The sequence below is a fragment of the Selaginella moellendorffii genome, unplaced genomic scaffold (assembly GCF_000143415.4).
Source record: "Selaginella moellendorffii unplaced genomic scaffold, v1.0 SELMOscaffold_18, whole genome shotgun sequence".
In the NCBI taxonomy this organism is placed as follows: Eukaryota; Viridiplantae; Streptophyta; class Lycopodiopsida; order Selaginellales; family Selaginellaceae; genus Selaginella; species Selaginella moellendorffii.
This window is the reverse complement of record NW_003314279.1, coordinates 308,099-319,510: the sequence shown is the minus strand read 5'-3', so window position 1 is coordinate 319,510 and position 11,412 is coordinate 308,099. Positions and strand designations below refer to the sequence as shown.

The 11,412-nt window shown below is 47.9% G+C and overlaps 3 protein-coding genes across 4 annotated transcripts in view; all 3 read left to right on the top strand.

Annotated features, from left to right (window-relative positions):
- Positions 1–4,398, top strand: part of LOC9640677 — a 4,980-nt gene extending 582 nt beyond the window's left edge. Inside the window, exons 2-9 of one of the 2 annotated variants that reach the window (XM_024676876.1) lie at positions 1–78; positions 300–653; positions 766–1,031; positions 1,087–1,228; positions 1,288–1,662; positions 1,720–1,851; positions 1,915–2,043; positions 2,096–4,398. The exon at positions 1–78 is cut by the window's left edge and continues 161 nt beyond it. In XM_024676876.1, the coding sequence (XP_024532644.1) occupies positions 1–78; positions 300–653; positions 766–1,031; positions 1,087–1,228; positions 1,288–1,662; positions 1,720–1,851; positions 1,915–2,043; positions 2,096–4,213 (3,594 nt within the window). In that variant the 3' untranslated portion in view covers positions 4,214–4,398. Of the gene's footprint in view, positions 79–299; positions 666–765; positions 1,032–1,086; positions 1,229–1,287; positions 1,663–1,719; positions 1,852–1,914; positions 2,044–2,095 lie in introns of both variants that reach the window. The other variant, XM_002971988.2, reaches the window with a different exon arrangement.
- A 242-nt stretch (positions 4,399–4,640) lies between these two features.
- On the top strand, positions 4,641–7,354 carry LOC9640676 (probable glucan endo-1,3-beta-glucosidase A6). The gene is made up of 3 exons (XM_024676856.1): positions 4,641–4,919; positions 5,154–6,614; positions 7,098–7,354. The coding sequence occupies exons 1-3, from the start codon at positions 4,820–4,822 to the stop codon at positions 7,127–7,129; spliced, it is 1,593 nt and encodes a 530-aa protein (XP_024532624.1). The 5' UTR covers positions 4,641–4,819; the 3' UTR covers positions 7,130–7,354.
- Positions 7,355–7,530: 176 nt separating this feature from the next.
- LOC9640675 (carboxypeptidase Q) lies at positions 7,531–9,860 on the top strand. Its single transcript, XM_002971986.2, has 13 exons — positions 7,531–7,664; positions 7,721–7,821; positions 7,875–7,968; positions 8,028–8,253; positions 8,319–8,458; positions 8,513–8,638; positions 8,691–8,719; positions 8,778–8,907; positions 8,964–9,094; positions 9,142–9,235; positions 9,293–9,370; positions 9,427–9,560; positions 9,617–9,860. The coding sequence occupies exons 1-13, from the start codon at positions 7,623–7,625 to the stop codon at positions 9,741–9,743; spliced, it is 1,452 nt and encodes a 483-aa protein (XP_002972032.1). The 5' UTR covers positions 7,531–7,622; the 3' UTR covers positions 9,744–9,860.
- Positions 9,861–11,412: the final 1,552 nt, after the last annotated feature.

Below are 11,412 nucleotides of genomic sequence, written 5' to 3'. Positions count from 1 at the left end.
AACACGCCCAGCGACGCACGAAACTCTATATGGTCTCGCTCCAACACTGAAGATGTCACCTACTCGCAGCTTCAAAAGGTAAGTCCATAGCTGGCTGTTTTACAATTTTCTTTCATTTGGTTTTCCTCTCTCGTTTTGGATTTCGTCGTGGTGATGTAGAATTGTTCTAGCGCTTTTCCTCATGACTGCCTTTTTTTTGGTGTCTATACATGCAGCCACAGGGGGTGTCAGAGAAGCTTATTGTTTGCTAGGCATAACCTGGAACGAGATTTTAACTCGCTGCGATTTGCTCATTGCAGTTTTGGAATGGGCTTCCAGCCGATGCCAGGCGCAACCTGCTCCGCATCGATAAGCAAACTCTATTCGAACAAGTCCGGAAGAATCTCTACTGCTCCAGGTGCCATGGACTTTTGGTGGAAGGATTCTCTCAGATTGTTATGTACGGCAAGAACCTCTCCGTTGGACGTAACACTTCCAAGTGCCGGAAAGTCTACCCAGAGGACGAAGTTAATGGCAATGCGGGTGCTGGCTACATTGGGACGCTTCAAGACGATGCCAAAGATCCCTCCCTTCATCCCTGGGGTGGATTAGCAGCAACAAGGGACTGCATGCTTACTGTCCTCGACTGCTTCTTAGACGGGACGTCACTCGAGGTGCTCCAAAATGTACCCCCGGATTACTTGCCTCTCTTTCTTAGGATTTTCTTTTGCTTTACATCTCGCATTGCAGTTGTTTAAACTGACAGTGTGTAGTACTACTTCTCAGGTGTTTGAGAGTGCACGGGGAAGGGAGCGAGAACGAGAGCTGCTTTACCCGGACGCCTGTGGGGGGAATGGACGAGGCTGGATAAGCCAGAGTAGTGGTATTTACTCGTCGGGCAGAGGCCATGGAATAAAGGAAACCTGTGCTCTTCATACGACCAGACTTTCTTGCGAAGCTCTAGTGGATTTTTGGTCGGCTTTAAGTGAAGAGACAAGACGGTCCCTTTTGAGGATGAAAGAGGAGGACTTCATCGAGAGACTTATGTTCAGGTACATCATCTTTTTCCCTTTTTCGTTTGAGTGCGACTTTAACATTCGTTCACAGATTCGACAGCAAAAGGTTTTGTAGGGATTGTCGACGCAATGTCCTTCGCGAGTTCAAAGAAATGAAGGAGCTGAAGAGAGCTAGGAAGGAGCCAAGATGCACAAGATGGTTCTGTGCTGCGGATACTACGTTCCAGTATGAGGTATTATCTTTTTATGTTTATGTTCGGTTGTTTCTAATGCGCTCAGTTTTATCTGATAGGTATCTGATAATGCAGTACAAGCAGATTGGCATGAATCAATCGCAGGGGAAGTTGGCACTCCATACCAACATTTTGAGTGGGCACTAGGAACTGCAGAAGGCAAGTCCGACATATTTGGCTTTGAAGATGTGGGTTTATCGGACAGAGTGGAAGTGGAGGGCCTAGATCTAGGAAATATCTTCGACTGTTTCATCACTCTCAGAGCTTGGAAACGTGACGGGAGATGTAGTGACTTTACCGTCAAAGCTCATGCTTTGAAGGGTGAATTATGTGTACATCGTCGGCTATTTGTCGGTGACGGGATTGTTTCCATTACTGAGGGCGAAAGCATACAACGCTTTTTCGAGCATGCAGAAGAAACAGAAGAAGAGGAGGTAGGGATTGTGCTTCAGTCTATCATGTCACTTACTAAATGTTGTTTTGAATTCAAGGACGACGATGGTTTCGACAAAGATGGCAATGAACTGGATGGTGAAGGCTCTCGTTCGCAAAAGCACGCTAAAAGTCCCGAGCTTGCACGCGATTTTCTTCTAGACGCAGCAACGGTTATTTTCAAGGAACAGGTGCGCAGGCTTACAGAAAAAAATAGTTTTAGCTGAATATTGTCATCATCTCTGCTTATGTAGGTTGAGAAAGCGTTCCGGGAGGGAACTGCTCGGCAAAATGCACATAGTATTTTCGTTTGCCTGGCTCTTGGATTACTAGAAGACCGAGTACGAGTTGCATGCAAAGAGATAGCCACGTTGGAAAAGCAGGTATGTGTCTTCTGATTATTCCTCCCGTTTTTTAACGCAGAAATCCTCGCAGAATAAGCTTTTGGAAGAGGAAGAGCATGAGAAAAGGGAAGAGGAGGAGCGCAGGGAAAGAAGAAAACTAAAAGAGAAGGAAAAGAAGCTGAGAAGGAAAGAGAAGCTCAAGTGCAAAGAACGTGAGAAGGAGAAAGGCAAAGGTGGAAGACCGTCTTCCACGAGATCCGAGGAGAATGTTGCACTTCAAGCTGATAGCAAACAGAATGAAGAAGGTAGTTTATCGGACATGACAGAAGTGCGGCTGGTGCCAGACGAATCTGAGAGAAGCGGCGGAGAGTCTCCTGCCGGATGCACTCTGGACACTGGTAACTCGAGGGACGGTAGCGGAGCATTCATTGTAGAGCAGTCCAAGGCAGCAAAGAGGCGATCAAATGGCAAGAGACAGCAGGTGGCTGATTCAGTTCCAGTTAGATATTCTCGACGAGGGACATCAATGACTTTCGAAAGAGTTAGTCACAGGGGCTCCTCAGATTTGGCCATACAAGAGCGGCAAACTGACAGCGAGCCGTTGAAAGCTCGTAACGGGTTTCCGATGGCCAGACAAGAGACGCAGCAATGCGCATGCACGACCACATTCTGGGCCAAGAGAATGCAGGAGTCTCCTACAAAGGTGACTAGGAAACCAGAGTCCAGGCAACTGCACGTAAAGGCTGGTGTGTTTAAGAGCCGGGTTCCGGCAACGACCAATCTAGGCAGTCAGAAACTGCCCACTTCTCCTGAATCAGTAAGGTCGAGGAAGGAAGGCATGACATACACGAAAGTTGTCACGAAAGGCTTAAACGCGAACGGGGTGAAGCATGACGTGCAGCTGAATGGAGATGTCTGTTGTCCTCTAGAGGATCCAGTGGGTGGTGTGACCAAGGGAGAAGCCGCCCCTGCCAACGAGTCGTTGTCATGCGGGGTGGATGAGGAAAAATCATCGGACAGCCAGATGATGCAGGTGGAACCTTTAGTCGATCGGACAGAGCTGGAAAAGCCACTGGAGGCTATCGGAGATGGCAGTTTAAGTGGAGCTTCGGCTGAGGTTATGGATGCTGATAGCCGGAAAGAAAGCCCGAGAAACAGAGCCGACGTAGCGAAGGAGGAGCCGAAGGATGCAGCAGAAGTAGCCAGTGCAGCGGAAACTTGTACGACCCCAGCTGCAGCATGCTCGGTTCCCGCCGCCGCTACTACTGCTACTGCTCCACCGCTGGGAACTCCATATCCTCCTCCAGTCTGCTCACCGGAAGTCATTCGAAACGGTTACGTGAATGGTTTCGTTCATGGCGGAGCGGCGAAGAACCATCACACGTACACAACAGTGGTCGAGATGCTACCAGTTCACTCGCCACCGCCGCCGCCGCCGCCGCCGCCTCCACCTCCGACTCACCACCATGTCCACCGGCATCCTCCGCCGCAGTCGCAGCAGCCAGGATTCGCGTGCTTTCCTGCGGTGCACGGCCCGTGGGGAGGGCCTCAAGCCAGGACTCCATTCATTCCAGGAGCAGCACCGCCGATGTTTATTCCAGGACCGGCAGCGTTCGGCTATCCCAGGTTTCCGGTTCCTCGCATTTTCCATCCTCCCCTGAGGATGCCATCGCTGTCCGCCGGCGAGATGGTCTCCATGCAAGCGCCGCCGCCGCCGCCGCCTCCTCGACCGGACTACGCCGCGGCGGCGTGGATACCAGTGGACGCGACGAGGCCGCTTCTAGCACCGGAGATCCAAGAGCAGCAGCAGCAGCAGCAGCAGAGCTTCAAGGTGGAGAAGCCGGGATCGCTGGGGGAGCCAATGCAGACGGCGACGTTCTCATTCCAGGAGCTCCAGAAGGAGTTTAGATTCACGCCAAACACCTTCTCGTTGTTTCACTTTGGTGGCGGCGCTGCTACTTCTGGTGGTGGTGGTAGTAGCGGCGGTGGTGGTGGTGCCAGTAGCAATGGTGGCGATGCTTGTCCGCCGCTTGTCTCCGACTCTCCGAAGCTCGCATCGTCGCCGCCGCGCGAGGCCAACGCAGAAGAGGTGGTGGTGAGCATCAAGTGTATGGACCGATTGCCCAGTGGCATCAATAAGGCGAGCATGAACGCTGGGGAGTATAGCTTGTTTGCGGCGGCTCCAGGGAAGGGGTTTGGATTCTTTTAGAGGTCGTACGTAGCGCTCGCAGTATTGATTTTCCTTCCAACCAGCACCGAACGAACGTTTTGTTTTCCAGGCTTTCTCGGCGACGAGCTTGTCCATTTTCTTGCGTAAGCTTTCCCCGCGTCTCGTCACTGTATGTGTGTGTGTGTGTTTTTTTATAATTTTTTTAATCTATTTGTCATGCTTTATTTTATTTTATTGTTTTTGCGCTCTTTATTGTTGATGTTCACACAGCAATAATGGGTCCTCCGCCTTGACAAAGACGAAAAATTTCCACGGGAGGAATCTCAGAGAGGCCACAGAGAGAGATCCGTGGACATGGAGGCTGTACGGACGAAGAAAAAAGATCCGAGCTGTAAGCTCCCGCCACGTGTCTGCTGCTGTGATTGGCCGCAGCCGCTGAGTTGGCACTGGGTTTTGTACAATACTACTCTCGCTGTCGTATAGGGGGGAGGAGGCGAGGAAGCGAAGCAATCAAGCTCCCTGGCTATGGCGGTTAAGTGAGGAAGGAGGGGGGAGAGAGCCCTAATCCTACATTCTGGGGAGAGGCCGAGGATGAGAATCCGGACGTGAAGATCTGGCGACGGCGTCGGGATCGCTGCGGCAGCAATGGCGAGGCACGCGAAGGCGGCGACGCGGCGGCCAGGGACGGGGCTTTCGATCATGCTCGCCGTGGCTATGGTCGTGCTCTTCTTCGTCGCCAGCATTGGTATGCAAGAGTTCTTTCTAGTTCTTCGCTGGGGTCTTCGCATTTCTTCTCGCATTCTCCCCTTTCGTGTCCTTGTCTCAGTGTTTCGCTTCCTCCACACTCGAGCATCGGTTCCTCGCTCGAGGATTTCTTGAGATTCTATGCGTTTTCTACGCTCCAGCTCTCTTTGGCTCCCCATCGCATCGATATTCTAGCAGCTTTCTTGGTACTGATGTGGGGAATTCCTTCTTCCAGCCGTGTCCTTCGTCTTCGCCGTGCTCCTCGCCGACGACCAGCAGCAGCACGCCATCGGGATCAACTATGGCCGAGTGGCGGACAATCTCCCCCCGCCCGCCCGCGTCGTGGAGCTCCTCCAGTCGCTCAAGATCCGCAGCGTCAAGATCTACGACGCCAATCCCGACGTCCTCAAGGCGCTCCAGAGCACGAATCTCCGCGTGGCGATCATGGTGACCAACCAGGAGATCGAGCAGATGGCCGCCTCTTCCAACTTCTCGGATCAATGGGTCCAGCAGAACGTCGCAGCGTACCCCGCCACCAAGATCGAGACCGCCATCGTTGGCAACGAGATTCTCTCCGACCTCTCCCTCAGGCAAACGGTGTGGAGCAAGCTCGTCCCGGCTATGGAGAATTTGCATTCTTCGCTCCAGCGGCTGGGCCACGGCAAGATCAAAGTCACCACGTCCCTCGCCATCGACTGCTTGAAGGTCTCGTTCCCTCCATCCGAGGGAGCGTTTAGAGACGACGTCTCCGACACCATCATCCAGCCCATGCTCAAGTTCTTGGAGACGACGCAGAGCCCGTTCTTCATCAACGTCTACCCATACTTTGCATGGCTCGACGACCAGCTGACTATCTCGCTCGACTACGCGCTCTTTCGAGGGCCGTCTTCGAATGCTTCGCAGGCCGAGGATCCCTCCGGCATGCACTACGACAACCTCCTGGACGCGCAGCTGGACGCGCTGGTTGTCGCAATGACCAAGCTCGGCTATGGTGGCGTCCAGGTTTCTATAAGTGAGACCGGGTGGCCGAGCAGAGGCTCCGTCGGGGCCTCGCTTGCCAATGCAGCCGATTACAACAGGAGGCTGGTTCTACGAATTCTCGGGAAGAACAGGAAGAACAAGAACCACGGCACTCCTAGACGACCCGGAAGGCTCATCGACACTTACATCTTTGCTCTGTTCAACGAGGATCAAAAGCCGGGTGCCGCGACAGAGCGAAACTGGGGGCTGTTGTATCCAAACGGTAGCAAAGTCTACGACATCGATCTAACCGGGAAGACTCCCGTGGATAAGTATCCGGCTCTGTCAACAGCAGCAGCAGCACCTTCATCCCCGGCGGCTACGTCGTCGTCGTCCTACTTTTCATCTCCAAAGGCAAACGCCTCCCAGGTGCCAGCGCTCCCCCAAGCAGCGATTCCGGGGAACTTTTCCACTGGAAACTCGTCCAGGCAGGGGCAGTGGTGCGTCGCAAAGGCCGACTACGTGAGCACCGCCGACGTCCAAGACGCGATCGACTACGCGTGCGGAGGGGGAAAGGCCGACTGCGCGGCAATCCAGCCCGGACAGGCCTGCTATCTTCCCAACCTCGTCAGGCTCCACGCCTCGTACGCTTTCAACTCCTACTGGCAAAAGATGAAGAGGTCCGGCGGGACGTGCGCCTTCAACGGATTTGCCAAGCTGACCAGCGTGGATCCAAGTAAGTTTCGATCGTTTTCATTGTTTCTTTGGTTTCTTTTTCAGTGTTCGCTGAGTTTCTTGTTGGTTTGCTTTTGATACTAACTATAGATGCCATTGTTTCCTTGGTGTGTTCTCGGTCAGTTTGATCTTACTGAGTTTGTTTTTTGTCTGTGGTTTTCTTTTAGTGTTCTCGTTCAGTTTGATCTTGCTCTTTTGATATTACTATAGTCCCCATTGTTTCTTGGTTTTCTTTTTGTGTTCTCGGTCAGTTTGATCTTACTGAGTTTCTTGTGGGTTTGCTATTGATACTAACTAGGATTAACACTGTTTTCTTGGTTTGCTTTTAGTGTTCTTACCGAGTTTCATGTCGGTTTGCTTTTGATACTAACTATAGTTGTCATTGTTTACTTGGTTTTCTTTTAGTGTTCTCTGTCAGTTTGATCTTTCCGAGTTTCTTGTTGGTTTGCTTTTGATACTAAATATATTGGTGTTCGTTGTACAGGCTATGGATCTTGCGTGTACCCCGTGCTATGATTAAATTTTGGAGAGTCCACAACTAACGAGACCACACTAGAGGTACTTTAGCAGCCACCGACGCAAAGCGCTTTGACGACGATATTGCGGGAGGTAAGTGGAAGGCGGAAGCTCTTTTCTCTCTTTTTTTTTTCTCTCGGCTTTTTCGATTGCCTTGTCTCGCGTCTCCACTGACAGTGAACAGCGCAGTGGCATCTAAAAATTATCGATACTCTTTTCTCGCTCTTTCGCTGGTCCCGGAATGATGTCGATGCCCAGACACATCATACACGGAAGATCGAAAAGGATATCTTTGTCTCGTGTTGTTGTTGTCTTCCGTACACAGGGAGGTTAGACAATGCCGTACTAATAACCAAACGTAAAGGTTTTTTATTTCCTGTGATGTAAACTTCAAATTTTCCGCGCAAATGTGGGCCGTCCAATCCAGTGGCGCGCGGTTCTGTTTATTCCTTGCAGGCCTTCACTGTGGCAGGGTTTAGTTCTTCCTGTGGCGATGGCGCTTTGGCTCTTGGTCGCCATCCTCGTGCTGGTGACTGTAAGCTCAATCGGCTTTCCTTTGTTCTTGATCTTGATTGCTGGCGCCATTCGCAGCATACCCAAGTGCTACCACGGCGACCGGAAGCGACGCCATTGCTTCCGCCCCAGGCCAAGGACGATGCCGATGCCATTATCGATGCGGCATTCTCTTCCGAGTGAGTGCCTTCTTTTCTTTGGCCAGGTTTTCTCATTTTCACGATGGCTTTAGTATTGTTTACGAGAGGATTGCGTACATGACTGATACGTTTGGACCTCGCTTCAGTGGCTCCGATGCTCTCGAGAAAGCTCTAGATTGGACAAGAGTAAGCCTTTCTCTCTCTTTTTTCTTTTCCTTGCTTAATCTGAACCTCCCTCATCGCAGGAAGAGATGGAGAAGGATGGATTATCTGTCGTTGAAGAGCACGTAATGGTTCCTTCCTGGGTACGTGGCCGGGAGTTTGCTAGGCTTTTATCTCCCAGAGTGAAGGAGCTTCATATGGTCGGTCTAGGCATGAGCGTTGGCACGCCGGGAAAGAAGTCATTGGTTGCAAAGGCCATCGTCGTTTCGTCCTTCCAAGAACTTGATCAAAGAGCCAGTGACGTGCAAGGTAAACTGAAAGACCAGTCCACTTTTTTCGGTTCTTTTATCCTTGAGGAAATCACATTTGAACAGGAAAGATCGTGGTCTACAATGTAAACTTTGATCAAGGCTACTCAAACACTGTCAAGTACAGGACACTAGGAGCGACACGGGCCGAAAACTATGGTGCTGTTGCCGCTCTCGTTCACTCAATGACACCGTATGGTTTACAGGTGATTATTTCTTTAAGAGGAAATTTTGTGAATTAACATAGCTCTTTCTTATAGACTCCTCACACCGGTGCCACTAGAACTACTGGAATACCATCTGCTGCGATATCCGTGGAAGACTCTAGAATGCTAGCAAGAATGCAAGCTCGAGGCCAAGAGATTGTCATCGAGTTTTACATGGAGGTAAAAGTCTTAGAAACTTCATTCTGAGTATATATGAAATGCGTCGTTGCAGGCTCATATGTTAACTGACAAGCCTTCGCGGTATGTCACTTCCGGTTCTATTGATTTCGTTTGATGAAACTTGCAATGTTCCTTCCAGAAACCTGATCGTGGAGATCAAAGGTGCAGAAAAACCGGACGAGGTGGTCGTCTTTGGAGGCCATATGGACAGTTGGGACATTGCAGACGGTGCAATGGATGATGCTGGGGGAGCATTTGTTTCTTGGGAGGTATTCTTTATTCTTTTACGGAGCATATTGTAGCTGATTCCATTTGGATTTTCCAGGTGGTGCGACTTATTCACCAGCTAAAGCTAAGGCCACGCCGTACGCTTCGAGCAGTGCTATTTGTGAATGAAGAAAATGGTGCAAAAGGTGCTGAGCAATACTACCTTAACCACAAGCATGAGTCGAAGTTGTAAGTCTCAGCCTCTCTTCTTCCTGTTCTTCTTATCATGAAACCAGGACGAGTATAGCCATTGAGTCTGACGAAGGAACTTTCACTCCATTGGGAATTTCTTTTCAAGGCTCCGCAGCTGCACGGTCCATTCTGGAACAGGTACAGTAACTACAGCTTCAAGAAGAACTTCTGCAACTTCGTAAAATGCCTCTTTAGATCGGAAAAGCTTTTCTGGCGGGGATTGGATCCGGAAATGTCAGTGGACAGAGCATAGGGACGGACATTTCACCCATGGTAAGCATCTCCATGTCTTGTTTTTCTTGTCACCGAGATGATATACATATTTTCAGTGTGATGCTGGAGTTCCTTGTGGAAGCCTAGTGACTCTGGATCCACGGGTTGGGAGCCTATCAAACAATCCGTGCAAAACCTTCAGCAATCCTCCATATCCAGACGTCAACTTTGGAACTAGTGGATACTTTTGGTATGTCAATTTTATCTCCAGCTCTCCTCTACTCACTTGTCCGTGTTTACGCAAAGGTATCACCATACCCAATCTGACACAGTTGACAAGCTTTCGCCGAGGCAACTCCAACACTGTGCTGCTACACTTGCTGTTTGGACATATTCAATCGCAAATCTGGATTTCTTGCTCCCCAGATCGTGAATCCAGATCCATAGCCGCTTGTCAGCGTGTGCGTTATTGTGAATGATAAATTGAGGAGAACACCATTTGTACGAGAAAGGAATGTATATCCGATTTCCCGACATTCTATGCGTTTTCTACACGTCTCAGCGCAGACTGTCTCCGACCTCTCTCTCGTGCAAACGGTACGTTGCTAGCTCGTCAGCTTTGAATCTAGTGGTTCTGAGAAGAAAGTAAAGAGATGTTTAGATTTAAGGCTTAAAAGCAAATGTGTACAATCATGGTAGATCCCTACATTTATCAGGCAACTCCATTATGAAAGGATTATTTACTTTGATAGTTTCTGAAAATATTGTTAAGTCTTCTCGAGCATGCACTACCCGTAACATAAAAGATCCATCTCTAAGTACAATCACTCCTCCACCTTCGTTGTGAGCTAAACATATTTCCCAGATATCTTCAATGGCCTCTATGAAGTCTGCACGTGTGCCTCCATGAAACCTGCCAATCGTTAGAAAGATGCCTAAGGTGCCAATTACATAAGAATAGCTACCAGGCTGGAATCTATTTAGAGCAAATTGGATCCAAACCAATGATGCACAATTACAATAATCTCCAACATTAGTTCTAATGTAAAAAGTGTCAATACAATCTTGAAGTGATGGTGCTGAATAAGATTTTGCTTGTTGGATGAGCATTAATATCAAGATAGAATTGCATAGGATTACTTTGAGTTCCATAACTTTATAATTGTAATTTTATTATGGAGTTTATATAGAAGGAAGGAATAAACAAAATAAATTTGAATATATCTCTTGGCCTTATTAGTTAGATATTTTATAATTGGTATAAAAATTCAAACTCAATCATTTTATTTCCTGGTTGACTATTAGCTTGTTTTAAACTTAATAATCCTATGTAAAAAGTTAAAATTAAATAATTTCAAAATTACATTCACACAGATACTTTTATTGAAGTATTAAAGTGTCTAATTAAATTTTTCATTGCAAATAAGAATGTTCAATCATGAAATAAAAAAATTATTAAAATAATTTGACATTAAATTAGCTACAACTTACAAGATATTTGCCAAAAGATAATTTTATAAGATATGTAATTAAATGATGAGATTTAGATATATTGTCACCATATTTTGAACATATGGGATAAATAAATAAGTGATTGTTAATCCATTTCTGTTTAAAGGGAAAGATACACTAAAAATAAATGATATCAAAATTACTTGTAATTTTTCTTTATCACTTTTCCTTACTTCATTGTAAAGGTGGGGCTCTCATTTGTCCCCTCTACCCCCTCATCCAAAGAATAAAACTTTTAAGACATCAAGGTAAAGAGTTAAAAATTCACACAAAAAAAAGAGAAAGTAAAAGAAGAAACCATTGAAAAGAAGTTTTAGATATGGAATGGGGAAATAAGGAAATGCATTTAAAGCTTAAATAATTTTTCTCCCTTCCTTAGACTACCTACCTCATCACATCATAGGAAGAAATGGAGAAAAATGGATTATATGTTGCAAAGCTCTTTGCTATATGTGGTCTGGAGTTTGCTAGGCCTAGAGTGAAAGCTATAGTCAGTAGGCATGAGTAGGGAGAAAGTCACTGGTTGCAAAGGCTATTGTCATTTTGTTCCTCCAAGAACTTGATCAATCTAATGCTACTGATTTAAAAGG

Excerpts from the sequence above, each read along its gene's own strand:
- LOC9640675 (XM_002971986.2), top strand. The coding sequence starts at position 7,623 with ATGGCGCTTTGGCTCTTGGTCGCCATCCTCGTGCTGGTGACT. Across the intron at positions 7,969-8,027 it reads AAGCTCTAGATTGGACAAGA|GAAGAGATGGAGAAGGATGG; the intron begins GTAAGCCTTTCT and ends CCCTCATCGCAG. Across the intron at positions 8,254-8,318 it reads AAGAGCCAGTGACGTGCAAG|GAAAGATCGTGGTCTACAAT; the intron begins GTAAACTGAAAG and ends ACATTTGAACAG.
- LOC9640676 (XM_024676856.1), top strand. The coding sequence starts at position 4,820 with ATGGCGAGGCACGCGAAGGCGGCGACGCGGCGGCCAGGGACGGGGCTT. Across the intron at positions 4,920-5,153 it reads CTTCTTCGTCGCCAGCATTG|CCGTGTCCTTCGTCTTCGCC; the intron begins GTATGCAAGAGT and ends TCCTTCTTCCAG. Across the intron at positions 6,615-7,097 it reads GCTGACCAGCGTGGATCCAA|GCTATGGATCTTGCGTGTAC; the intron begins GTAAGTTTCGAT and ends TTCGTTGTACAG.